This window comes from Chroicocephalus ridibundus, chromosome 2, assembly GCF_963924245.1.
Source record: "Chroicocephalus ridibundus chromosome 2, bChrRid1.1, whole genome shotgun sequence".
In the NCBI taxonomy this organism is placed as follows: domain Eukaryota; kingdom Metazoa; phylum Chordata; class Aves; order Charadriiformes; family Laridae; genus Chroicocephalus; species Chroicocephalus ridibundus.
The window spans coordinates 23,227,625-23,254,439 of NC_086285.1; the positions used below are offsets into that span (position 1 = coordinate 23,227,625).

At 39.5% G+C, this 26,815-nt stretch overlaps 1 protein-coding gene across 4 annotated transcripts in view; it reads left to right on the plus strand.

Moving 5' to 3' along the window:
* The window catches only part of CUBN (cubilin), a 153,936-nt gene that overhangs the window by 71,380 nt on the left and 55,741 nt on the right, over positions 1 to 26,815 (plus strand). For all 4 annotated transcript variants that reach the window (XR_010069821.1, XR_010069823.1, XR_010069822.1 and 1 more), the window contains exons 30-44: positions 2,293 to 2,467; positions 4,100 to 4,281; positions 10,312 to 10,468; positions 12,157 to 12,273; positions 14,589 to 14,702; positions 15,990 to 16,118; positions 16,396 to 16,528; positions 18,742 to 18,947; positions 20,246 to 20,427; positions 21,627 to 21,816; positions 22,825 to 23,022; positions 23,339 to 23,485; positions 24,373 to 24,563; positions 24,848 to 25,031; positions 26,376 to 26,550. Coding sequence is in view for 1 of the 4 variants with exons in the window: in XM_063324743.1 (XP_063180813.1) it covers positions 2,293 to 2,467; positions 4,100 to 4,281; positions 10,312 to 10,468; positions 12,157 to 12,273; positions 14,589 to 14,702; positions 15,990 to 16,118; positions 16,396 to 16,528; positions 18,742 to 18,947; positions 20,246 to 20,427; positions 21,627 to 21,816; positions 22,825 to 23,022; positions 23,339 to 23,485; positions 24,373 to 24,563; positions 24,848 to 25,031; positions 26,376 to 26,550 (2,480 nt within the window). In the remaining 3 variants the exon portion in view is untranslated. The remainder of the gene's footprint in view (positions 1 to 2,292; positions 2,468 to 4,099; positions 4,282 to 10,311; positions 10,469 to 12,156; positions 12,274 to 14,588; positions 14,703 to 15,989; positions 16,119 to 16,395; positions 16,529 to 18,741; positions 18,948 to 20,245; positions 20,428 to 21,626; positions 21,817 to 22,824; positions 23,023 to 23,338; positions 23,486 to 24,372; positions 24,564 to 24,847; positions 25,032 to 26,375; positions 26,551 to 26,815) is intronic.

Here is a 26,815-nt window from a genome sequence, read left to right on the forward strand (position 1 = left end):
CATAACTTCTCTGGGCTGGTTTAGATGATTAAGAGCATGTGTTCCTGCTAGGTCTCATGCTGTGGCTCTGACTCAGGGAGTATACCACAAACAGATTTTAAAATTCACATTTTGAACAGACTTCTGACAAATGCAGCCGTCATTGGGCCTCACAAGCAGTAAGATTTTTCTGAAGACGCTGAGCTTCCAGTGGACAAACATGCTTCTTCCCCAGACTGTGACTGCTTCATTACAGATTCTTAATCTGAGCTGTGATTTCATCCATTCTGACTTCCCTTGAATGCCTTAAGACGATCGATTGGACAGAGGAACCATTATCCATTCAAGTCATGCAGCCTCCCTGCAGAATGCAAAAAAGTGCTGTCTCAGTCAAAATTAAAATGTTTAATTTATTAAGCCTGGATAATCAGCCACTAAAACAAAATACTGTCTTCTGAACATCTAACAGACTATGACGTTTATAAAAAAAAATTAATTCCTTGTTTCTTCTGGGGATGCAAGCTTCAGCTTCTGAGGTTTCACATTGCCCTGGAGTCACCGAATGTTTTTCCAGTTAAAAAAAATAAATTATTTCCCTTATACCTCTAACAGCAGAGCAGTATCAGGCACCATGAGCAGTTAGTGAGCACATGATCAATCAAATTATGTAGCAATGCACTATACTTAGCCCTGGAGGTGGTGGGACTAGCTCAGCTATTTGTAAGACTTGCTCAGATATTTAGCTTGGACAGAACCCAAACTCCTTCTGAGGTTAAAAAGTATCCAGCAGAGCTTATTAAAATACTGAGTTTCCCCTCATCTAGAAGAGATCAGAGGCAAAAGGGCCATATAGAAGGCTGGTTCTTATCGTACTGCCACTTTCAGAGAGAGATTAATGGATTGGGTTTTTTGACCTTTTTGATGTTTACCAGACTAATAAAATATTGGGGCAGACTAGTGGGAAAATCCTGGTAGGATTTTTTGCCTTAGTTTCCTGTTCCCTGGTTTTGTTGTTAGAACTTGCCATTCTCTAGTTTAGCTTTAGGATTTATACATCATATACGCTGATACAATGAGAATCTAGCTATTGCTAGTTCAGTTGCTGAAACACAATAGCACACTCTTTATTTGGAGTGTGTCTCTAGAAGTTTTCACATTTGATATTACTATCAAGCTGACTTTTGCAGCTGCTGTCCTACCAGGGATGTACCAATGGAAGGTGAGAGACTCTTAATATCAGGTGGCATTTCATTAGCGTGCAAGAAGCCAAGAAAATTCAATCATTGAAGGCACTAGGCACCAACATCACCTGTCTGGATTTGAAAATTGCACTGAGCATGTGCGTTTTCTTTAGCTTTTAGAGGAAAGACTAAGGAAGGTGATCCAGTTCTGCCAGTTACAAATGGGCCCAAACTGAAATCCCACATCCCTTTTGGAAAACAAGAAACAGGATTAACAGGGCTTCAGTACTGGCACCTCATTCACTTCAATTGGTTTAGGGCAACCTGATCTAGCTGAAGATGTCCCTGCTCACTGCAGGAGGGTGCAGGCTCACTGCCAGATTAGATGACCTTTAAAGGTCTCTTCCAATCCAAACTATTCTATGATTCTACACAACACTGCTGCTGATGTTTAAGAGAGTGGTGGTTTTCTGGTTTATAACTGCCCGAGGCACACTCTTCTGAGTAGGAAATTACTCTTAGAAGTCAAAACCGGTCTTCTGTGACAAATGTGTATGATATATATCCTTGTTTCTGAAGAGTATTATTAAAATATAGTTTACTTGCCCAGAATCCCATAGTTTGGGTGTTGATTCTGCTATTGAAGTCAGTAAAATTGCAATGTTTTTTGTTTTATCAGAAAGAGTGAGGAAACCTAGCCCAAATTTAAAAATCAGGCTTAGCTGTGCCTTTAAACATAAAGGGTGCAAAATATCAGCACAAGTTCCTGCAAAGAGATACAGTCTGTTTGCACAAACACAAAAAAAAATCTGGTTTTATATCCCCACAGAAACAAGGTGCTAACTCTGGAGGGATGGTGGAAGAAGAATGTGGCAAAGTCCCCAAAACAGAAAATTCTTATTTAATGCAAGGGTGTTTTGAAATCACCTAGAATTTCATACTTGAGCCAGGTGATTCAGATACCAAGTAAACCTGCAGAGAAAATAACTTTGTTAGCTACTTTACATTTCAAAATGTGGAATCACTTTCGATACTTACAGGTTGTTTTTTTTCTCCTAGCTAAACAGCTCTCGTATTCTGTGTGACGGTCAGTCTCTTTGAAAAACTTTGACAGAGTTTCTTCCATTTCTAGGTCTATGGTGGCCCTGATTTCCTCTCTCCTAGACTAGCCCAGCTATGTGTTTCAAGATCAGCACAGAACCCACTGCGAGTCTCTACTACTGGCAATTCAGCCGTTGTCCGTTTCAAGACAGACGCAGCAGTGACAGGGAAAGGTTTTAATGCCTCCTGGCAAGAAAATCCGGGTGGTGAGTATACTGATTAATACCAGGAGAAATTCAGGAAGTCCGAGATCAGCCATGCAAGCATTTGAAGTAATCAAACAGCACAAGACTGAAAACTGAGGGGGAATTTATCTGTTACTGGATTTGGTAACACCAAGAGATGCTGAAAAACACACAGAGGAAAAAAATGTCTAACTAGCTAAAATCTAGGCCTATTTATGTATTTTGTAACCGTCTACCTTGATGGAGTTTCTTCTCTACATAATTTATCAAGACTTCTCAGTAATCAGAAAAGAACTTTTACATGCTAGCAGTTCTCCCCACCCAGTCACCCACGCAGAGTCCTTTATTAGCTAAATGATGCTTTTGGTTTTAAACTGTAAAGTGAAAAATATCTGAGAACGTGGCTTAACTTGGAGAACTTGGCGGACTCCAAAAATATTTGGACTGATTAGTAAATACTTGAACTCTATAAGGTTCATCCACCCCCCCATGTGATTATCTGTTCAAAGCCTTAGTGGTAATCAGTAAAAGAAGAGACATGCTTAAAAGACCCAACCACATGTCTCTACATGGGAGTTCTTATGAAAAGGCCAATTACAGGAAAATAATTGCAATGAAAAGTGAGCAGAGGCAAATTTTAATTCTTGCAGTTTTGCTTGATTAAGCACACTGATTCAGTAGTTTGTCAAGGTTTATACTTCTCCATTCTCACAAGTTTTATGAGAAAGGCACAAGATATTTTTTCAGTAAAAGAAGTTTACAATAGTCCTTTGAATTAATCCCCTTCTGAGATCTGGCAGCTTATTTTTTCTGCTTAGGACTCCTGAAGCTTTCTCAGCCCTTCACAGCATCTTGCCTGTTGTACTCCAGCCCCCCTCTAGCCTCTAAAATACCTGCTCACCAGAACACAGTAACAGTACAGTTTTTATCCTTCCAGCAGGCTGCCTCCATCTACAGCATTCCCAATGTGTTTCTCTCACCCTCCTCCATCCCTTTACAACATATAAAAGTCCATTTGTTTGTGTTAGTCCTATTGAAAGCCCTGGCACTTCCCACACAAGATCCATCATTCCAGGCTATTTAGATATTCATGGACACTGGAGCTGTTCTGGTCAGAAATACCTGATGGTGGAGTCCTTATGAAGCCCTCAACTGCATGGGTAGAGAAGTAGAAACTTGAGGCTTTCAATTATTGTACTGCTTATGAGGAAAGTGGAGCTCCCAGCTGTCTTGATATTTTCTCATCCCTGTGCTTAGCTAGATCTAGTCATTGCTTTCTCAGTATGCTAACTCTGCGGCATTCATATGAACGGTATTTTTGGTTGCTTTTACAATATCTAGGATAGAGGAATACCAGTACTAACACTTCAGCCTTTACAACATCTACTGCCAGCCTGGGGCTAGAAAGAAACATTACTCACAAGCATTGTTGTTGTATATTCACCAAAACTGATAATGTTATACTTCTCTGATAATCATTTCCACTGATTTTTGTTGAGGACAGGACACTTCAACAGCTGTAGCACTCATCTAGCAAAAGTTTAATGTAGAAAATACAAAGATAGAGGTGTTCTTCTCTCAGTTTAAAAATAGAGGTGGAATATCATTGAGCATTAAAGAGCTTCTGATTAAAACTGATTATGTCTTTTTCAGGCTGTGGTGGTATTTTCCAAGCTACCAGTGGGGAAATCCATTCTCCAAACTATCCTCAACCTTATAATAACAACACAGATTGTTCTTGGGTTATCCAAGTTGACTACAGCCACAGAGTCCTATTGAACTTCACGGATTTTGACATTGAAAATCACCATTCGTGTAACTATGACAATGTTGCAGTAAGTAACAATAGAAATTTCAAAAGTTTCCTTATTAAGTCTGGTGAAATGCTTGCAAAAGAGGAAGCTTACTGTGCAACGTAGGCTGCAGATGGTTTCAGACTGGTAGTTGCATAGTCATATTTATTCACTGATGATCTAAGGCTTCAATTTACAGCTAAACAGTTATGATCTAGTTCCCTTTGCTTTACCAATGAAACAGACTTCACAAATGTATTTCTGCATTCTTCCAGGTTCCCACTTACATCTGGAAGGATCTTTTCTTGAATGCAGTGCATGCTGCATCCTGGCACCATGCTTTTCCTTTTGGTGGTGTGGGTTGTAGTTAGTACTGCAGGAATAACGTCATACATAGGTGGCTGTTATTATGACACCCTTGACCATTTATAGTGCAGTTTACCACAGCTTGCTGCAAGCCATAGGATGGACTGCCCACATATATAATAGATTGCCCACACTGTTACAAACTCGGAAGAGAGGGAGGTTTGCATCCAGAAGGAATTCTGACTGGCTGATTTTCTTTATGTATGCACTGTGTATTCAGGTGCTCAGCTAAACAGCTGTCTGTTTAATTGCCTCATGAGAGCTGCCGCTCTCTTAAAGGCTTCACACTGCTGTGTGTTTGTGAACTTTTGTCGATGTCACAGAAATTCAAGTTGCTGCTCAATCAGTGCATGACAACGAAGAACTCTACATGTCTCCATTTGGCCTTTTGGGAGCAGGGACATGAAATCCTGACCTTTGATGTCAGATTGCACTTCACTCAGTACAAAGGCATGCGTGAGCAGTACCAGTCGGATAAAGCACAGTGGCTGTAGCCCAAAATCCAGCTTTACTCTCCTTGATAAACTGTCATTCATAGAGAACTCAATTTGGCAGGAACTGAGACTCTTTTGAAAACAGCATCAGTTTTAACAGCGTTGCCTCGTAAAGCTTTTTTGTACTGAACCAGAAAAAAGAAAACGTGTCCCCCTTTTGCTGAGCAGAGCTGAACGTTTCATTTGGCCACAAAGCATCTTTGTACAATGACTGTTCATTTCTTTCTGGTTCTGAAGCACAGGGAAATATGGTTGTGTCTTTTTATTTAAAACTACATCAGGGGAATCACTGAAAGGGAAAATCTATTGGAAAAATTTCCAAGTCTGCTGTGATATCACACAGGATTAGAAAATCAGATTGCCTGGCAGAAACACGGGCCATCTGAAACAGCAGTACTGGTAAAAATGCCAAAAAAAATTCACAAATTAGGGGCTAAATTCTGAAAAGACCTGATATACCAATTTCTCTTTTAAACCTGATGCCAATGGATACATATCTAAAAATTTGTAGATTACTCAGCTCCATGAGCTCCTTGCAGCTACAGGCGCAATTCCCATTACCTTTATAGGCCAGCTACAGGCACTGGGGTTTTAATCATTGAAAGGCACCAGTTCTTCAGCTGGTGGAGGAGACGGCTGTGGCAGAGCTCTTTGCATGTGTGGAGTTTGCAGACCATTGCAGTGCACTGACACTCCTTTTCCTCTGTTGCCGTAGGAGTATCTGCTGTTTGCTTCTGCTTTTTGGTTTTTTGGGTGTGGTGGTGGAGGAAGTTGCCCGTCAGCCCTAGCTGTGCAAATACAGCTGAAGCAGCAACGTGAGCAGGGAGGGAGATTTAAATTTAATGCAGGCATCAGTCACTGCTCACCAAGTGGAGGGTGGTTTGAAAATGGATGAGGGGTAATGCTGATTTGAAGCCAAGAGATAACGAAGGGCTCTGAGGTAGAGAAGGGCTCTTCAGCGCTAATGTAAGGAGACCAGCGGAACAAGAAAGGAGTGGGTGGGGTTTCTTTACCAATATGCCAATAAGCAGAAAATCACTTGTTGACAACACCCGGATGTGATTTGTGTTCATCTCATTCCAAGGCTTGCTATATGCCTCACATGGTAAGAGAACAGAGTGAGGGGACAGACAGTGCCTGGAAATATGTAAGTAGATGTCTGACTGTGAATGGTTTAGGAATTTCATTCCGAAAGCTGCATAAAATGGAAAATATGGGCAGCTAAGGAAGCTGGTGGGTTGTTTTTCTCTCTCTACTATAGGAACAACTACTGTGTATGAGTAACACAGTGGTTCCACCCTTTTCTGTTTCTTAAATTTTTACTTATCTTTATGGATTTTGTTTGCTCTGTGAGTTCTCTTGGGGCTCCCCTCCACCCTTGAGTGTACCAATGGCCTTTTCCTTCATCATTCCCCTTCTAGAACCAGTCGTTTTTCCCTGTGTTATGACTCGAGATTTTTTTGTTGTTTTTTTTTTTTTTAAATATTTCTACCGTAAATCCTTTTCTATGGGGAACACATGAAAATGGTTTTTTTTTTCCTGTAATGTTTTCCATTGCAGATTTGTTATGTAGGAAAAATAGAGGAAGGGAAAACACTCATTTCTACTGCTTCTTGGCTATGCTGCAACTCCAAAAAGCCCAGTGCGTTTTTCAATTCTACTCAATGATTTCACATGTGAATCTGAGCACAAATCTAGGTTCAGCCAAATGAATTCTAAGCCTGTAACGGTAACTCACGGTGTAACTGCTCTGCGCTCCCTCTAGAGTCAATGGATGCAGTGCGCAGAGAGCACTCCATGCCACCAAAAAGCACATTCTTCATTCACTTAGCTGCCAAAATTTAGTTGATTCCTCAGTTTCTATGCCTCAGTTCTGTAACTTAACCGTTCTCAGAACAGATGAACATTTCATCTGCTAAATGAGGAGATATATATATATAGTCTTTACTTTCTTTGATCTCAAATATAACTTGGTTATATTCTGCAGAAAGCATAAAATCTTTGAGAAGACTTTTTGCTGTCACTATCACCATACATAAAGAAAAATATTTTAATTTCTTTTTGTGTACCAGTCCATTTCTATCTGGAGAGTGTGTTTTACAGCAAACAAATTTGTTTATTTGAAGGAAAATAGAGGGAAAGAAATAGTGAATGTACTAATTCCTGTATTTTTTGCCCATGTGTTTAACCAGTATTGTATCTGACGCTACACCAGCAGTGCAGGTTAGCAAGAGTTTCAAGTATTTGGAGATTTGAGAAGGGTGTGGCTCATAAAGCAGTGCTTGTAGCACAAGGCAATGAAAAGGGGAGGGAGAAATATTTTGTTCTTTTCAGCAGCTTTGATTAAGTAAATGTTATTTTTTTTTCCTATTGCAGTATAATAAGTAGTACACAGGAATGTAGAAATGTAAGCCTCTGGGAGCTAGAGAGGAGGTATGACTTCATTTATTCCAGGTGCTGGCAGAGAGGGTCTTCCAACAGTGGACAGCTAGAAATATGTAGAGCTTTTATTGCTCAGAAGATAAAAATTATCTTCTTTTTGTCATGTGCTTTTAATGCACGACACATTTGAACAAGAAGGCAATGAGTCACACAGATATGTTTATTGTGGAAAGGGAAGAGAAGAGCAAATTGCTGCTGTGCACAGTGCAAATGAAAACTTGACTTTTAAGTGTGCAGATGCATCATTTTCCTTTACTCATGCAGCCACAGAAATGCATTTCTCAGACGTTTTCAAAATAACTTTAAGAAGCTGCCGAGAGAAACAACTCTTTCCTGAACTAGTGTGTGAATATTGTGGTTTCTGATCTAGATTCAAGAACTGAAATCCTCCCTGTAAAATAGTTTAAGTTAATAAATAGCAGGTGAGCAAAAATGACGCAGCCCTACAATATCCATGTGTTACTGTTCCTGCTTAACTTGCAGCTGCCATAACCCCTAAGATTGCTGCTGTGTCTCACTAATGCTTATGCAGAGCTGTTGCTTGAATCAGATTTTTAGCAAGTGTAAAGGCTAGGAACCATTTCTGTGTTTCTGAAAGAGGAGACAGTACTATTCTTCAAGCAAGCTGCCCAGAAACAGCAAATACACTTGATTTAGAAAACATTCCTCTGACTTCATGCTCTTCTCCCAGTATTACCACAGAAAGACTTCTTTATTCCAGAAAGCTCTTGGAATGAAATGCCTACTTAGTCTCTTATGTTACTCATCCTTAATATCTTCCCGAGTAAGAGAGCTCAACTGCTAGAGTCTCACAACAGTCCATGTGTCAATGGTCACATCCTCAGCTGTGCAAAGTGGCACAGATTCATCAAAACCAGCAGTTTACGTGAACAGTAGCCAGCCCCTCTCTCTACGCTCTGTCAATGCAATGCTTATTCTCAGTTCTAGCATTCAGATAAAATCCTCTCACTACTGCCTAGGGAAAGACAGTACCTTAATTCCTCAGGGTTATTTTTTTAGTCATTACTTTTTTTTCACGTTCCATGGTTTGTGGTTTTTAACTCTAGGCAGTCTGATTTATATATAGAATATATGTACAGAGGAAGAATAAACACTGCACACTATGTATTAAAGGGCTGATTGTGGCAGGATGCCAAGAGAGAAGAAAAGGTTGAATGGATGGATATTTTGGGTCTCTTTACAGGTACTAATTTTTACAGCCATTGCAGTACACTTAATACTCCGTCACAAGGTCCCACAGAGCTAGCTAGTGTTATAGGCCCAAGGATAAATGTTGAATTCATGAACACAGCATTGGCTATGTAGGGTATGTCGGTGGATTAAGCAGGCGCTTTGTCCTTTGTTTCTCAGCTCCAAGGTTTATTTGAGACAGGTCAGCTTTCTCTCAGCTACTGTTTTTATAAATTTTTTCACTAATGTGCTCAAAGGCCTTTGAATACTGGAAGGAGAAACATTGCATTGTGTTATACAGTCTAGTTAGAAATTTTTAATTTATTGGTGCTGCATTGCACAAACTTGATGGAATTTGAGGCATTTTGAAGTAAAAGAAGACAATCTTAATAAGAAGTACACTTCTTCTAATGAATGGCATTATTTTGCTCAAAGTGGGCTTTTATATAGCTTTTAACATTCTAGCACCTGAATATCTTCTAGTCCCGATATCCATATTTTTATCCATTTTGCTTTGGGAAGCTGAGTCACAGGTTATATTAAATGACGTGCCTATGGTAATGCAAGACTTTGATGCTGAAACAGGAACTGAATTCAACTCCTGTTGCTGCCCAGTAGCTCAAAGGCTCTTCTTCTGTGGGTCATGCAACTGTGCTCATCACTTCTGAAACTAGGCAGAAGGGCTCTGAGACTGGCCCATGGCACCAAACACAGCAGCAACAAATCCCATCTGCTGGAGTGCCAGGAAAGATAACGGGGACAGTGAGACTGTGGCCAGTTTTTCCTCTCTGTAGTTTCTCTTTCTATAATTTTTATGTTGCTTGAGCTAGAAACTCATTGGTTTTAACTTCACTAGCCTTGTCTCCGATTGTGAAACAGAGAGGAAGGAAACAAAATTATCAGCTGTAAGTGGAAAAAAGAGAAGGAAGGCATTTGTGGTGAAATTAAAAGTGAAGCTTTTTTTAAAACCATCTTTGCTTTCTTCCTCCCTTTTTTTTTTACTCTTCTTTATCCTCTGCTTAACACTTCATATATATGTGTGTAATTCCGCACTCTAAAGCTATTATAAAGCACAGATAAATGCACTCTGATCCTTGATGCTGATTATGTGCATCTAAAAACCATAATCCTAGTTTCTTCTCTCTTTATACACAGTCATAGCTCCCACTGGTGCACTAGTTGCATGTTAGGGCCAATTTAGAAGTCTTTACTGAGGTAAAATGTAGGGTTTAACTGAATGAAAACCACAGGTGAACTCATATCAGCCATTATCAGAAAACAATAAATGCATGGGCCTATCTGGATTGTTAAAGGAGATTTGCTTCCATACCAGATACACACAGAGGAAGATGGCTACTTGCATTTTTGTTATAAAGGCTACAGTAGCTTCAGCCTGAAATATATGCATTTTTTTGTAATGACCACAGAATTAAAATAGGCAATGCATAGTTTGTTTGCAGTGCCCATACCAGGGATGTATTAAGATCAAAATGTATGAAACAGAAGAGACAGAATGAAATAAAAGTCTTTTCAATACTCCTATTGAAATGAAATACTTTGTTTGATCTTTTCATAACAGGTATTTGATGGTCCTAGCAATGAAGCACCACTTCTTAGAAAACTCTGTGGGACACAGCATCCTCCCCCTATCACATCCTCCAAGAATATGATGTACATCCGACTGCACTCTGACACAACCATCCAGCACAGGGGCTTCAGTGCTCGCTTTACTGAAGGTAATTTTGTCATTTACATTAATGCATATTTATCTGATCACCAGTTTGTTTGTCTTACACACAATCTTTCAGCACAGCTGATAACGGGAAGTGTTTCTACACATGCAGCATACCAGTGTGTATCTTTAACAGGACTGAATCTTTCCAATTTATATTTTAAAGAATTTAAAATCTAAGGATCATCTTAGATTCTTCGATTGGGGAAAAAAAGTACTTTTTATAGCAAGGCATCTAGCGCACGTCAGCTGCCTCTTATTCCTCCTCCCTAGAGGGTTAGCTACCCATAGCTGTCCTGAGAAAAATGTGCAACTGGCAGTTTCCACAGGCCTAGTGACAAAATAACATTTTATATGTCTATCCATGCGCATGAATCTAAAACGCTATAAAAGAATTCTGTGTGGTGCTGTTGATGAAGTTCATGGATTCAGGCCTGCAAACCCTGCCAAACATCAACTATCCAATTTGTGGAGGACTAATTGGTATTTTACATGGTTTCCTTTTTAATGAAAAATGACGCCAACTGGGCAGATTTTTTCGTGAAGTTACATACTATTTGATGACTGGTGATTTTCTTTTTTTCACAATAACTTTGGAAACATTTTTTCCCCGAGATATAGCCATTTAGTTTTTGCAGAGTAAAATCCCTTTCTCTCATTTTCTTCTTAGGATTCTTTTTACTATAAATTAGTACTTTTCACAGATATTTTTTTTCTTTGAAAATATTGTGAAAAATCATAAAGAAAAGGAAGAATTTGCATCAGCAAAAATCTCAGGAACCTCAGTTAGTGAGATACCAGTTAGTTAGATAGCTAATTAGTCATTTCTGACTAAGAGCTATGAGAGCCTAATCTGTTAAACACTCTCAGAGCGCATTTACTGGATTAGGCCCTGCACAAATCATGCCTGGTGAGCAAGTGCTCCCACCTAGGATGGAGGAACCCAGCTTCCCTCTTCCTGAGAAAAGCCTGTAGGTCCCATCTCCTGCTTGGATGTTTTAGGGAGCACAGCATGAGAAATGTATCTCAGTCTGGTACTGAACTCCCCACCCTGCTGTTTAAAGCAGCTGTGTGTTAAACTCGGACCTGAGGGGTTATGGTGAGTCAATATGCTTGGCAATGAGGCATGGCAGCACTCAGCACCGTTAGCCAAAGTTATGCAGTCAGCAAAGCTCTTGCACATGTGCAATGTTTCATACAATTGCAGTTTTGTTGACGCAGCTCACAAGAGGACCATGCCAATGCAATGTGATGCCCTCCTTGGGCATTGGAAGTTTCTGGAGAGTTTCTTAGGATTTTTTTCCTTCCTAGTTGCCAACACAGGCAAATGATCAGAGGAATGGGTATGTGATTGCACTACCCTGAAAACAAGTTATATTTTGGCCCCAATATTATTCTTCTGGGCTACAAGGAGTTGATAAAGATGAGATCTGTTCCCAAGTCACTCTGGCTTCTCTCAGATGGTCAGCCAGGTGCAGCACGGCCTGTGGAACCAGGTCAAGAAAGTACATCTGGTGCTGGGAGCTAGTCCTTGAGTCTCTTTTTCTGATAAATTACCGTTGTGAATTTTATCCTCACTTCACATTGATGTAGCATGTTACATTTCATGCATGCATTTTCACCACAGAATCTAAGATATGTGGCTTGTATATATAAATATATGTGTGTGTGTGTATGTGTTTCATTCTAAAGCATGCGGAAGTTTCATAGAGTCAGATTCAGTTGGGGCAGCAATTTCCTCTCCTCTATATCCTGCCAAATACCCAAACAATCAGAACTGCAGCTGGATTATTCAGGCTCAGGAACCATGTAAGTAAAAACATCTTTTATAGTTAGCTGGGATGACTAACATCCTCATCTTCTTTCTGTAATAACAATACCAAATTCCTCCTTTATTTCTCTAGGAAGTTCTGCATCCTGGTAGTTGGAGAGTGTGGCTCTCTTAATCTGTCCTAAATCAGATTTCACTGTAAAAGATTTAGTACATAGTGAAGAAAACAATTTATAACTTTGTCATCTTAGCTGATTTAGTGTGACCCAAGTGTTGCAATTATAAATGAGGTGTTGAATACTATGTGAAGTTGGATTGGTCCATGAGAAAATCTAAGGGTTTATACATAATTTAAGCACCTGTATTTAGCTGACCTTATTTTGGTCTGGATTTTTCAAGCTAGAGTTGTGTTAGATCAAATCAATGCTGTTAACATTAAAAAAAAATAAATTAATTAAATAATAAGAAAAAGTACACAGGAATTTCCATTTCAAATTGCAAATAATAAAATTTCAAATACAAATTATAAATAAATAAATAAACTGGTCTTATGTGCATAGATACACCCTCAGATGTTCCTGTCTACTTTTAGGCAGATTTATGATTGATCATAAAATACCAAATATTTTCCATTAGATACTGATATTACCTTTAATACCCAGTGTTACTTTTACATTGTATAAGATTCCTGATTATTATTTACAATTGGGTAATAGTATCCTGGTAACATCATTTAAAATAAATATATATTTTTAATAGCAACTACTGAACTTCAGTTGTTCATCTGATATTTAGCCATTGCTGTTAAAATCACAGAATGTTCTGACCACATTTATAAATTTATTTTGCTGAGTTATAAAATGAAAATCAATTTGCCAAATAAAACACCAAAACAAAAATCAGGAGATAAGCAATACTTTTTTTTTAGCATAGGTTCTTACACAAATACGCGAAAAGGATGTCACCAAAGCTGTTCCTCACCTACACAACATTTATTTTTAAAGACAATTTTTTCCTGGACCCAGGTGGAAAACTCATACATAGCTGTTGTTTCCTGAATTACATCATTATGAAAGACCAGAAAAACGCTGTATAAGAAGTAGCCTGTGTATGTAGTGGTTTCCTCTGCTTACCATCAGGCCCACCACATACCACAGGTTACAGATACACATGGCTTTGCTATGCCAGTCACACCGCATCACAGGCCATGGCCACATACAATGGATTTAGCCAATGGCAAACCACAGCAGAGTTCCTGCTCAGCTTTTACTGAGAAGGCCAACAAGTCTCCTGCTCTTGCCACCCACTGTGTTTTCCCTTTTTGCTTTGTATCCTGAGGACCTGCATTGATAGCGGTAATTGATTGACCGGACAGGACACAAAAGAGTGCCGAACAGGCAGACTATACAGCTGAATGTCAGTCACTGGCACCCTGCTGAATGCAGCGCCTGGGTCCATGTCTGTCATTTCAGCTTATTCTAGCTAATTAGTTGTAGCCCAGCGAGAAGCGAAATATTTGTGTCAAATTCAGGCTTGGTCAATGTGGGAGAAAACTCAGTTATCATCTAAATCGTGAGACCTTCTGACCCGCTCAAAGTGCACAGGAGCTCTAAGGCCAGGAGTAACTGGTGTCACAAACTGGTGTTGAGGACAGCCTCTCTTCTTCCAGTTGTAACTTCACCTTTGTTCATATCAGACAAGCAAGAGCAATATGAGGGTCAAAAATACCCTGAGTCAGAAATCCTCTTTTTCAGGACGTAGCCTGCAGTCCAAGGGTATGGAAAATCCAATCCCATACAAATATAGCTAAGTGTAGTTAATGATCCTTTAACCAGTCCAATTGATGTATGTATGTGGAACATTACAAAACGATAAAAGAACCGGGTCTTTCTGAGTCCGGAGCAGAGCAACGTCAATTCACATTTTGTCCGGATCAATGGTATAGATCGCAAAGGGACAGAAGGTCATGGATGTGTAGAAATAAGTTTTGTTTCTGAATGTGTGTAAATGTTCCGTGTTGTATTTGCTGACATTTTCAGTATATAATGAAGCTGTTCAGACTGTAGGAAATTTAGATTCACCTGTATGTCTATAGTCCTACACTTCTAATGTCAGTTGTACTTGAAAGTACTGAAATATGAAGAGATTTACCAGGATGTTTGCAGTAAGGATTAATGCATTTCCATCAAATTCACTCCACATGCCAAGGAATAAACTACTACATATGTTATGCCTTGTGGGGACTGATTGACTTCAGGGCAGAAAAGAAAAGATGGTACATTTGTTTACATGTAATTATTTCTCTGTGAAATGACAAACTTCTTTTTAATTTTTCACTCTTTGCTGTTGCCAGTCAACCACGTCACACTCTCATTCACTGACTTTGATATTGAAAACAATAGACAAAACTGTACAACGGATTTTGTGGAGATTTTGGATGGGAATAACTATGAGGCTCCTCTTCGAGGTATTGTACTTTTCCCTTGTTTATTTAATACATAGAACTACACCCAAGGAATGCAGGAGAAGGTTGTCTGTGAGGACTCTCCTGCTTCATGGAATTTCTCTGGGAAAGGAAGCTCCTTGTCCCCTCTGGCCAGAGGAGACCGGGGATGGAGGATGAGTCTTCAGTGTGAATGGCCCGGTCCTCTCAGGCACTGACTGTATTCCTGCTAACCTGCAGGTTGGAGTTGACTCCAGCTGCCTTTTCCTTCCTCCTCTGCAGAACAATATTGGGAACCAAGCAGTTCAGTTTAAACTGAATTCACAGTTAACTGTAGAAAGACATAGTGTAACCTGCACTCATAAGCACAGTCCACACTAAACACAGGTGAAGAAAGCTGCAGACTTCTGGGAGCAGAAAATGGATTTTCCTCAAGCCCCAGAAATCCTGACTTTCTGCTTGTTCCTGAATTTTCTACAGTTTTCTCCTGACATCTCTGTCCAGAGCTATCACCTACAAGTGGCAGGAACAGCCTGGAGCAGCAACATTCAGTGCTTATACTGCCAGGAAGCCATGAGAGAGCCCTGGCCACAGGGTGGTCCTGACTCCCCTCTCACCCCCAGGGCTGCCTCAAATTCCTTTCTGGGAAATTCAGAATATCTGTGCCTGATTATGCTCTCCCCTTTTCTGCTTTTGTATATGCTTCTTTGTCAGGGGTGAGGCTGTACTCAATTTAAGTGGTTAGCAACTAAGAGCAGAACTCATGTTTTTGGTCTCCTACCCTTGGCTTTCACTTGGCAAGAGGACCGGGATACTAGCTGCTATCTTTCTTTTTGCTGTCAGATGCCTTTCTGCTAGATCGTGATTCATATTTCTAATCCCCATGTTACAATCCATTACAGGACAACTGGTCTGTTATTTGTCATGTTTTTTCATCAGAAACCAATTGAGTGAAATGGAAACTACTGTCAGATATATTTGATGGGATTTTTTTTTTTTTTCAATTAGGCTGTAATTTCTGGATAGGGTGAACACAGACAAGCTCAATAATAGAATAGCCAGTGACTAGGGTATCTGAAGTGCAAGGGGTCCTTCCTCTGTTAAAAAAAAAATGCCACAAGAGTTGAGTTCTGTGCTAATGAAACAGAGTATTTCATTTTTACGTAGATTGAATTGACAACTGCAATTGTAAGCAACAAATGTTACTCCTGGTTGCTGTCAGGCATTAACCCCAAAAGTTAAATTAGCCATAGTAATTACATGCTGAACACTTTTTTTCTCTCTGTTTCTCTCTGTCTTGTTCTCTTTCAGGCCGTTACTGTGGCACGACTTTACCACATCCTGTCACTTCTTTTGGTAACGCCTTGGCGGTGAACTTCATCTCCAACAACAACACTGCTGCCAGAGGCTTCCATGCCACCTATGCTGCATCATCATCATGTAAGTCTATGTGACAGGTGTTGCCTGCATTATGTCTCTGACTTTTAAGAAAAATAACGGATCCTGTATCTCCCTGTGTCTCTCACATTCCCTGTTTTGAAATCCCCTATTGCCCTTCCTCTTTTTGGCCACAGTCTCACCAAGTATATCATCAAGCTAAAGAACAAGGAGACAAGGAGAAATGCTTTCTTGATTAGCAAATGCTCTGGCTCTATCGAGATTTTTTTTTTTTTTATGTCATCCATCTCAAGCCTCTGCTGTCTCCTTCTTGTTGCAGCCTGTGGGGGTACTTTCCACATGGAGAGAGGAGCTTTCAACAGCCCTGGCTATCCCGAGCAGTATCCGCTCAACACCGAGTGTGTCTGGAGGATTCTCAGCTCCCCTGGCAACCGGCTCCAGCTGTCCTTCATGTAAATGCATTGCCAGGGTTATTATTCAGCCCTTTAACAGACCTGAAGGAAGGATGCTCTGTGTTTATTAGGAAATGTAATTACCAGATGATAAAGCTGAAACATGTTTTTAGAGTAACTTGGAAAGAGAACACAGCAGTGGTTAGCGGCAGCTTGCAATCAGTGTTCTCCTGTCTTAATCACTGCTTGTGTTAAGGCATATACAGCATTATATAAATAGGTGGTTTATTGTTCAAGCAACGTGGGCTGCTGAAGAAGCCAATTCTCACTTGCTTATAAACAAGAAGAGGAAATTTGGCATTGCTCTGCCTTTTCTTTACAAAGGAAATTCCTACTATTTCCTCACTACCAGATTCATTGTAGTATTTATTATATAGCTGAGTAATATAAAGGGCCCAGATACTCTACAGATTATAGGGTTAGGATTGATATTAGAATCTTCAAAATTTCTCCAATAATTATAGCCGTGGAAGTATGATGGGGCCAGGAGATATCTGAAGGAATTTTGTTTTCCCTTCAGCAAAGTAACTTTCCTTTGAAGACTTCTGACAGGACAGTCGTGCGTGATCCACAGAACAATGTGGAGTCCTTTACCAGGGTCGTTAGGTTGTTCTTTACCCATGATGTGGATTTCTGAGCCCCTCTGTTTCCCAGCATCAAACAGTGGCTGCTGCCAAGAAAGAGAGCAATGACCCTTTGCAAAGCTTATAAAAAATCATCAGGAAAAGAAAAGTAATTCTGAAACCTGCATTTACAGTTAATCAGGACAAAAGGAAAATTTTCCTGGTAACATGCTGACTGCATAAGGTGTAATTTGTTAGGCACATACTGATTCACTCAATAAACTCAGTAAAAAGGACATTCTATTTCCCCTTTACTCACTGAAGCAGACAGAAAGTACTGCAGCCTGAAAACATTTTCCAGAATATTTGCTACAAAATAATGAATAACAACTTTTCAGAACCAGAACAGAAATCTAGTGTGAAGCAGAAACTATCAGCGGAACTTACATTCAGTTATATAAAGTGACACTGAGTAGATGTAAACCCTTTTTTTTCAGCTACACATAGCTGAAAAGCAGCTGAAAATACTGCAAAGCGTGGAGTAATTGTGTTAGAAAGCAGTATTTATTTTAATTTTTTTTATTTAATATTAGGGGTTTATAAAGTTTTGTTGGCATGAGGCATTCATTTTCTTCAGCTCAGTCTGAACAGAAATGCCTGTCTTGCAATTTGAGGCTTAGCTTTAAATTAGGCTGAAGTATATCCAGATGAGTGGTTGGAACCATTTTGCAGTGTGTGTACACTGAACACATATGGCTATATTCAGGACTGAAGGGGGGAGTTGTTACCAGAAAACGAGAATGCACAAATATTTAGGGCACTGGTTATAAGAGGCACTCTCTGGAATCTTTACTATTCATAGCCTGCTTCTGAAAAGTATATTGGATTGAATCAAAGCACTTCACTTAGAATAACATAACGTTTTTTAGAATATATTTAGCATTCAGCTTGGTGCAATAATTTAGAATTTGTAAATTGATTATTAAATCCCATTCCTCTTCTAAGGTAAAAGTTGGTTTAGAAGAATTCATAACAATTATTATTTTGTGCACCCAGCTATGTAAGACTCAGAGAGGCCGGAGAAGCGGTAATATTTTCTAATTCTGGAGAAACTGCTAAGGGATTTCTGAGCTCTGAGATGTTAACTACAAATGAATCTAGGCCCCTGGAAATTGTTTTCTCACAAGAGAGCATACTGAAATAATACACATATGAAGGGGCTGCGAACTGATTTGAAAGGCTGAAGTATTCTGAAGTATTCTCTTCACCCAATAGGTGTACACTCAGTAAATAGTCTCACCTGGGCTTATATTAAAAATTGGGTTTATATATCAGGGGCTTTTCATGTTAAATGGTTGTTGTTGAAGAACCAACACATATCACAAGGGCTTGAGAACTCTTTAAAAATTACAACTTTGCAAACTGAAGCTCTGTCATAAAATAAGGGGCCAGAAAGGAGAGAACCCTGTATCAGTAGCACTGCAGGTAATGAGCAATGACTCCTGAGTTCTGGAGGGTTTTGTTGCTGTCCTCTTCTTAACTGTTACAGTAGGATACCAACTACAGGGGGATTTGTCACCTGGCAGGGCAAACCCTGAAGAATGTGTCGGTCATATGCCTGCTAATGCTGTTCTACTGCTATTGAAACAGAGCGTTTCAGGTGGAAAATAGTAGCAACTGCGCCAAAGATTACCTGGAGATTCGTGAATGGAACGACACAGGCATGCTGGCAGGACGATTCTGCGGGAACTCCTTGCCTTCAAATTATACGTCGACTGTTGGACATATCCTGTGGGTCAAATTTGTCTCAGATAGCTCAGGCACTGATGTTGGCTTCAGGGCCACGTTCTCTCACTGTAAGTAAAGTATATTTAATTGAAGACTCTTTTTCTTTCATAACACTTGCAAGACGGTTCAAAGAAATGAACATTTGGTCCTGTAAAGTCTATTAGAAAATGCTGGTTGTTGTCAGCAAGGGTGTGAATTCACTTAAAAAGTATTTTGTAAGATGTCTGCTGAATATAAAGGGATATTCTAAAACGTGTCAGAACAGAACTCGCATGTATGTAACATAATCAGAAGAATTAGACATTAAATTCTCTCTTTTTAAATTATCATAATAGACAATATTTTTTCAAATTGATCATATTATGCTTCCAGAAGCAAAAACCTTAATGCATTATAGAAAATAAAATCTTCTCTATTTCATTGACTGTTTTCTAACAGTTTATGACCTGGTTTTCAGATTCTTCCTTCAGCAGTATTGGGCTGTGAAGATATAAATAAAAGCTATATACTAAAAAATTTTATGGCAACCCAAGTTTACCAGTAGCCTGTTACAGCTAAAAATATCTGACCACATGTCTTTGCAACCTGAGAGTGAGCAATGGTATTTAATGTTTATGTTGCCATTTATTAGGCAATTGACAAAATTAAGAAAAATGCATTTATTTCCCAGCTGTCCATTTTGCTTGTTGAGTATGACAGTGTCCGTTTTCTGGTTTGGATCTAGATGCCATCAACCAAGGAGTAGAATTAGAAGAAAAAGAATTGATGCCAGTTTATAGATCCAAAATTGCAAGGGACCATTGCAAACATCAGTCTGACTTGCTGCATGAACAGACTGCTAAAGCTAAACATCCACAGCCGCTCTGATTATGCAAGCTAAACTTGTAATAATTTTCCTTACTTTGAGACTTTTACTACTCATTTTCAAAAGGAATTATCAATAGGTCAGAGCTCAGTGAAATCAAAATCATTTTTCACCAGAACACACAAAGGTGTTTTAAACATATCATTTTATTACTTAATGCTTCTTGGGAAGAAATGAACGTGAAGTAGGCAGAATCAGGGGGGAATTTAGATGTGCCATCTTCCCACCTCTCCTACATGTAGAGCCACATGGCTTGAAAGGGTAATTTCCTTCAGATAAGGGCACACCGCATCCCCCACAAGAAGAAAATAATTAGATGTGCATCCTAGGACCGTCTGAGACACAAGTCTATGCCTCAGAGCGCTGTCTAGTCCTAAGTAAATTAAGTCAGATGGGCTGAACTGAAAGCTATATTCCAGGCTGGGCCCCATTGCTTCTTTTAATCTACGTGAATTTAATCTATGTGAAATGACACTAGTTTGTCTCTTTCTTGTTTTTCAGTGTATGGAAATGACATTGTGGGAAACAGAGGACAAATAGCTTCACCACAGTGGCCCAGAAGTTACCCTCACAATTGCAATTACCAGTGGCGGATAAGCGTTAATGCTTCACAAGTCATCCAGGGCCATATCCTGCAGATGGATATCGAAAATCATCACAGATGCCGTTATGACAAGCTAAAGGTGATTTCATTGTGATGTTATTTTATTTTAATTAACTTCGATAAAATGATGAATAGAGAAACCTACAAGAGGAATGGGAAGAATTTCTGAGGATCTGGTTTGCCTTATTGTTTTTGCTATGTCGTCTTTTCAATAATTATTAGCTATAGGAAGGGTTACATACTCTTTGGCTCCCTAACAGATATTTCCAAGCTGTAAATTTGAAACTTATCAAGAATAAGTCCACAATGGTGCAATCCTGAATTTTCAAATCCAAGAATTTCAGGTGAGATACCAGATTGAACTTTGCTCTGTGCTGGTTCAGTTGTGGACAACAGTGACAATAACATCTCAGTGCCTCCAAAAATAAGTTGATTTTAAAATCATACAAGGAACAATCCTTTACTTGCGCCTTCTTTGCTCTCTGGATGGATAATTGCTGTTGGCAGTAGGAAGGTACCTCTTTCTTCCTGTTTGACTGTTTTTCTTTACCCTCCTGTAATACGGTCTAGCCCTTTCACCTGGCTAGAAAATACAGTACACGTGGTGCTAAGCAAAATGGAGCAACAGAGGCAGCAACTTCTTTCTGAACTTAGCTAAATGTAACTACTTAGTTAAAAAAGGTAAATGTCATCTTGTCTGGGGTTTTTTGTTTGTTTGTATTTTTTTTAACCGGCTGATTCAATAATTATCCTTTTCTTTCATCTTTGGGAAAAAGAAAGTTAATACTAGTTCAATATATTCAGTATATTCAATTCATTATTCATTGACTGATATCCAAATTTAATATTAGTTCAGAAAGGAAAAATAACTTTTTCCTTTATATCATGTCAGATTTTAACAGTGTCTTCTTTCTTCTCACTCAGCCTGCCTTTCTTTGTCCCTCTGAAAGCAAAATGAGTTTCTTAAAATCAGTTAGACATTCAGTGGATGTGAATCAACCTGACCTTTAACCTGACTCAAGGATCAAATCTTCAATGTGATGTTAATGTTTATTTAATATTTCCTAGCTTTGTCTACTGGACATTTTATACTGGGGGGAAGAGGACAAGAACACAAATGGGTTTGAAAGGTGGCAAAAGAGAAGCATTTTTTAACTAGCTAAGATTTTGGCTTATAAATACATAAAATGAAAAAATATTATCGCATATTTATTTGATAGAATTTGAATTGTATGTGTATATCTGCCTGTGTAAGGAACACCACTGTTCTCTCTGCAGATTTATGATGGGCCCACCATTCATTCTCGTCCCATTGCAACATACTGCGGTGCAGATCCTGCTTCTTTTGCATCCTCTGGCAGTTCAATTACAATCCAGTTCCAGTCAGATCCATCTGTGACTGGAAAAGGCTTTCTTTTGGAGTGGCATGCAGTGGATGCTTCTGGTGTTACACACACCATTGCTCGAGGTGGGTTTTCAGTGGTTTGCACAGTTAAAAGTGATATATCCAGTATATACTGAGCTTTACTTAAAAAATTCCAAACCAACCTCCCCAAAGAGAAAGCCCCTAGCTATTAGCAGAGGGAAAGCTTTCACTAACATTTTAGTTAAGCATTTTGATAGCTTTTTAAAACAATTTCTGGGGACTTTCAGATATACAGTGTTTTAAAAATAAGCATGTTGATAGAGGGGCGTTTTTGTTTACACAGGTATTTCATGAAAGCTAAACATTTTATATGCTTTCATGAGAAAGTATCCCTCTTGAAATACCATTCTTAAATCACTGGCCATTGTCATATGAAACCATTCACTATAATGCACCTCATATCCATAAATAAAGAGAATATGCTAGGTATGATCAGGTACCTCTAACAAGAAGAAGCGGGAATATGCTTCAGATTTTCTCCGAGCAAGTTCAACAAGAGAAAGTTAAGACTGACTAGGACATAGTGCAATGTCTTCTCTAAATCTGAAGGCAGATTTCTGGGGACAGAGGGATTAAAGATCCGTGGATAATGGCAGTATGTAATAGGTTTATGTGCTGGCAGAGCACTGAGCCACTAGATATCCCAGCAAGGACTCCGTCTTGATCTAAACCTTAGCTGAGGTGTTAGGAGTGGAGAAAAACTTCAATTCCAAGAGGGTAAAATGTTTATGTATTATTGGGTATGTATGCACCGTTCCTTTCTGATATGCAACCTGTGTTAAACTGTGGTAGATGCTAGATGTTCCTCAGGGTAAATAGGTCACATCATTGCTGCACAAGGTACCACAGGAACATCCTTATAGCTCAGGATTTTCAAGTTTTATACTCTCAGTTCAAATTGAAGCTTGAAGAAATGCATTCCTGTGACTCCACATATCATCATTGTGCCCCCAATGTGCTTAATTAGAGATCGGTCATCTTAAATTATATGAGGGGAGTGTTCACTTTAAAAGGAGGATGCTTTCATTTTTGTCTTCTTGTATGTGACAGGTGCATGTGGAGGGACTGTAACAGCTGAAGAAACACCTTCATTCCTCTTCTCACCGGGCTGGCCCATGAGTTACAGAAACTTTGCTGACTGTGTGTGGCTTATCAGAGCTCCTGGATCCACTGTGGAGTTCAATATCTTGGCCCTAGACATAGAATCTCACAGCTCATGCAACTATGACAAACTTATTATCCGAGATGGTGAGAAGCCAATCTTGCCCTACCACGACAGCATGCAATAGATACACAAGGTCCCAGTACCTGGAATTCTCATGTCCATTTTGCTTATGCAATCTAGATAGAAATGGGAGTACATTCTAAATCAGTATTCTTCCTCTATGCTGAGACATTCAGTTAGTTAAAATAAAACTAGCAAAGTGTAGCAAAATACATAAAAATATATCTCAATCTGTAAGATGTTGAAAAAGCACTTGCCTGAAAGCGTGAGCCACAGCAGCCAACAGGCAGATGTGAACTGATTTGGTTTTAACATTAACATTTCTTCTTTTGATCTCAGGAGACACTAGTCTTTCTCCAGTGCTGGCTACTCTGTGTGGACGAGAACCTCCTGGCCCAATAAGATCGACTGGAGAGGTGATGTTCATCCACTTCATGTCAGATGCAAGTGTCATTGGAGCTGGGTTTAATGCCTCTTATCACAAAAGTAAGATTTGTTTCTCTTCTTCCCCACATAAGTGTCTGCCTTGCTGCTAACAATGGGTAAGGAAAGGAAAGACAAGACTCTGGCATTTTTAACAGTTGTCTACAGTCTATCTAATTAATCACACAGACCAATTATTCACATCTCATGAATATGCATTAATAAATGTCTGACTCTGCAAAGGTAAAATTTTCTATTTTCCCAGTGATGTAATACAATAAAGCATGATTCAAGCAGACCAGTCACTTTTCAGAAGTAAGAAAAGTGTATGCCTGGGTTTATAACAGCTCAGCTGAAGGTGAAAGAATGCCCTACTAAGAGAGGGAAATAAATGACTCAGAGCATAGACACAAAACAGGGAGAGACAGACGCAGAAAGCTGTGTAAGTTGCAGCAGGAATGTCAACAGTTTCCAGTGGCACTCCTCCCACATGCACCCAGGGATGATAACAGATTCCCGAATGGGCTGAGGCACCGAGGAAGGTGTTATGATAACAGTGGGCAGCCAGGGGAAGTTTTTCTGGCTGGCAGCTTGAGTAGGTGACAGTGGTTTGGTCCACAGCTAGAAGCAGTGTACATGGACAGTGTAACAATATGCTCATGCCATGGGAGGTCCGTGGCACAGCTGCCTGCTTACTCCTCTGTTAAGTCTGAGAACTGAGTCTCACTATCACGATGTTTGGTGTGTGTCATGTTGCAATCTAGTAGCTTGTATTTGGGAGATCATTCATTGTGTGCATTGCTCAATGCCCCTCAACTCTTCATGCACTTGCTTCAACATTTGGTTTTACCTGTCATATCTTCCTTTTAGGAGACAGGATTTTTCTCCAAATGAATATGTGGATAGTTGACACTAACATTTTTTCCTTTGCTTCAACTCCTTTTTCTCAGGTTGTGGAGGCTATTTGCACACGGACACGGGTGTGATAACATCCCCCAACTACCCTCAAGACTATGGTCCTAATCTGAATTGTTCCTGGCATGTAGTGGTAACCTCTGGATTTATCATTGCTGTCCATTTTGAACAGCCTTTCCAGGTTAAGAGTGAGGATACTTCCTGCAACCTTGGAGATTATGTAGAGGTGAGGTTATTATCTAGGACACCAAATCCTCAAAGCTATTAAAGCTACTGAATCGTATGGATTTCAGTGTCAGTAAGGCAGTCCAGGTTGTCAGGGGGTGAAAATACCAAAGAGAAATACCAGAGATATTATTTCTCTTTCTGTGTCTTATTTATTGCTGTGCATTAATTAGTCACTACATTATTGTTTTCCCCCACGACTGAACGCATTAAGATGGTGTGTGCTCAAAGTTTACATTCCAGGGCTGTTTGTTTGAGTGACATTAGCAATTTTTCTTCTTCTAGCTGAAGAATGGGTTAGATAATGCCGCCCCACCTTTGGTGTCTGGAAGAGGGAATGGTCGGTTTTGTGGAAGCAGCTCCATCTCTACCATGTACACCACAGATAATCAGCTGTTTGTCCACTTCATTTCTGATAGCAGGAATGAGGGTCAAGGATTCAAACTGAAATATGAGGCTAAGAGTCTAGGTAAGTCTAGGAAATAAGCTTAAATTCTGCAACTCAATAGAAATAACTTGCAGTTTGTCCTCCTAAAGGATGTTCTTGTTGTAAGTCCCAACCCTGGAAAAATCAGATGTCTGCAAAAACGTCCGGTTCCCTTTTTTAGTGCATGACTTCCGATCCTACTCCCAAATTTCTTCTTTTTAAAGAGAGTCAGCTCCAGGTCACAGAACCTGGAGATACTAAAGTTAAAAAAACAACTTATGGGGAACCCTTCAGCCATGAAGTAGCATCATAGTTAGGAAGAGATGTTCAAAATTCATACTGTAAAGGAAAAAAAAACCTGGAAACAAGAACATTATTCTGAACATATAGTAAGTACCCTGTGCAAGTGCTAAATGATGTCAGGAATGATTTAGGCTATTGTGTCTAAAAAGGTGGTAACATTTGTCACAAATTTTACTCCCAGCTGAGAAAATAACATGCCCTGCCAAAGCTGACATTTTTTGAAAGAATGAAAAAAATGGAGACTCAGGGCCCAGGGGTAAATCAAGGACTTGGCATTTGCAGTTATTCCACTGTATTCATGACGTGCCACTTGGGACACCAGGAGACCTCCTGTTAAAGCGTGTAACTAAACACAACTAAGGCAACATGTCAATCTACTCAAATTTTTAAGTGCTTGTTTCCTGCCTACTTTTCCCTGCTGCCACAAAAAATCATTCTTACCATTACTGTAGGGGATTCATGAAGGGTGAAGGTGAAGCTGTATAACAGTATTTCTACCACTTCAATATATAAAACTTGACTAAAACCCCGTGTTAAACCAGTATTGCCAGAACACAGCGGGGGTATTTGACAGAAAAAGTTCTGGTCAAAATAAAGATATTTTTGCAGGATAAAGGACCTAAACAAATCCTAATGTTTGCTCTGACTGGCATTCCTCACACGTTCATTATTGTCTCAAACAGACATTTCAATTTTGGAAAGCAGAAGTGGGGAATGATTCACAGAAGCATTGATGTGTCTGACTTGTAGGCTTTCTAGCTCTTGGGAGTTGGGATAGGAACAAGGCAAGAAATATGTTTCCTGCTTGGTTTAGAAACAATCCATGGGAGAACTAATAGCAGTTTAATTCAGAGCCTTGAATATTTGGAAATGAGGACGGCTAGGTAAGTAGGAGCACAGGAACATAGGATTCTACTGCATTAAAATGTTTTCCCACAGTAAGCAGTAAAATGCGCTTGTTTTTGATGTAACTATATGACACCACAAGGAAACTGTGTTGGAATATAGTGATAACTCATATTTTTGATGCCTCACCCATTTCCTTAACGTGTTGTTTTTTATTGGCGATCTTTTCTTTCCCAGCTTGTGGAGGGAATATTTATATCAATGATTTCAACCCCAGTGGATATACATCTTCCCCCAACTATCCAAGCAATTATCCCCCGCGTGCTGACTGTGTCTGGACCATAACTGCTCCTAATGGACATGCAGTAGAGCTGCAGTTTGAAGATCAGTTTTACATTGAACCTTCACCAAAGTATACATCCATATTATTTTGCCTGTGTTTTTTCACAGACTCCATTCTGATTCTTCTTTCCCTATTACTTCCTCTAATTCCTCCCGGAGTGCACTTCCAGATTTTCAATCAAAAGTGGTTAGGAAATTTTTGTGAGAGATCACTGAAGCTATCAGGCCATTGGTATATATTCCTAGGACTTTGCAGTGCATGACAGAAATGAAATTAATATAACAGACAGAGCAGAAGCATCCATGGTACAAAGGTGCTTTCTGCATAATCTGTG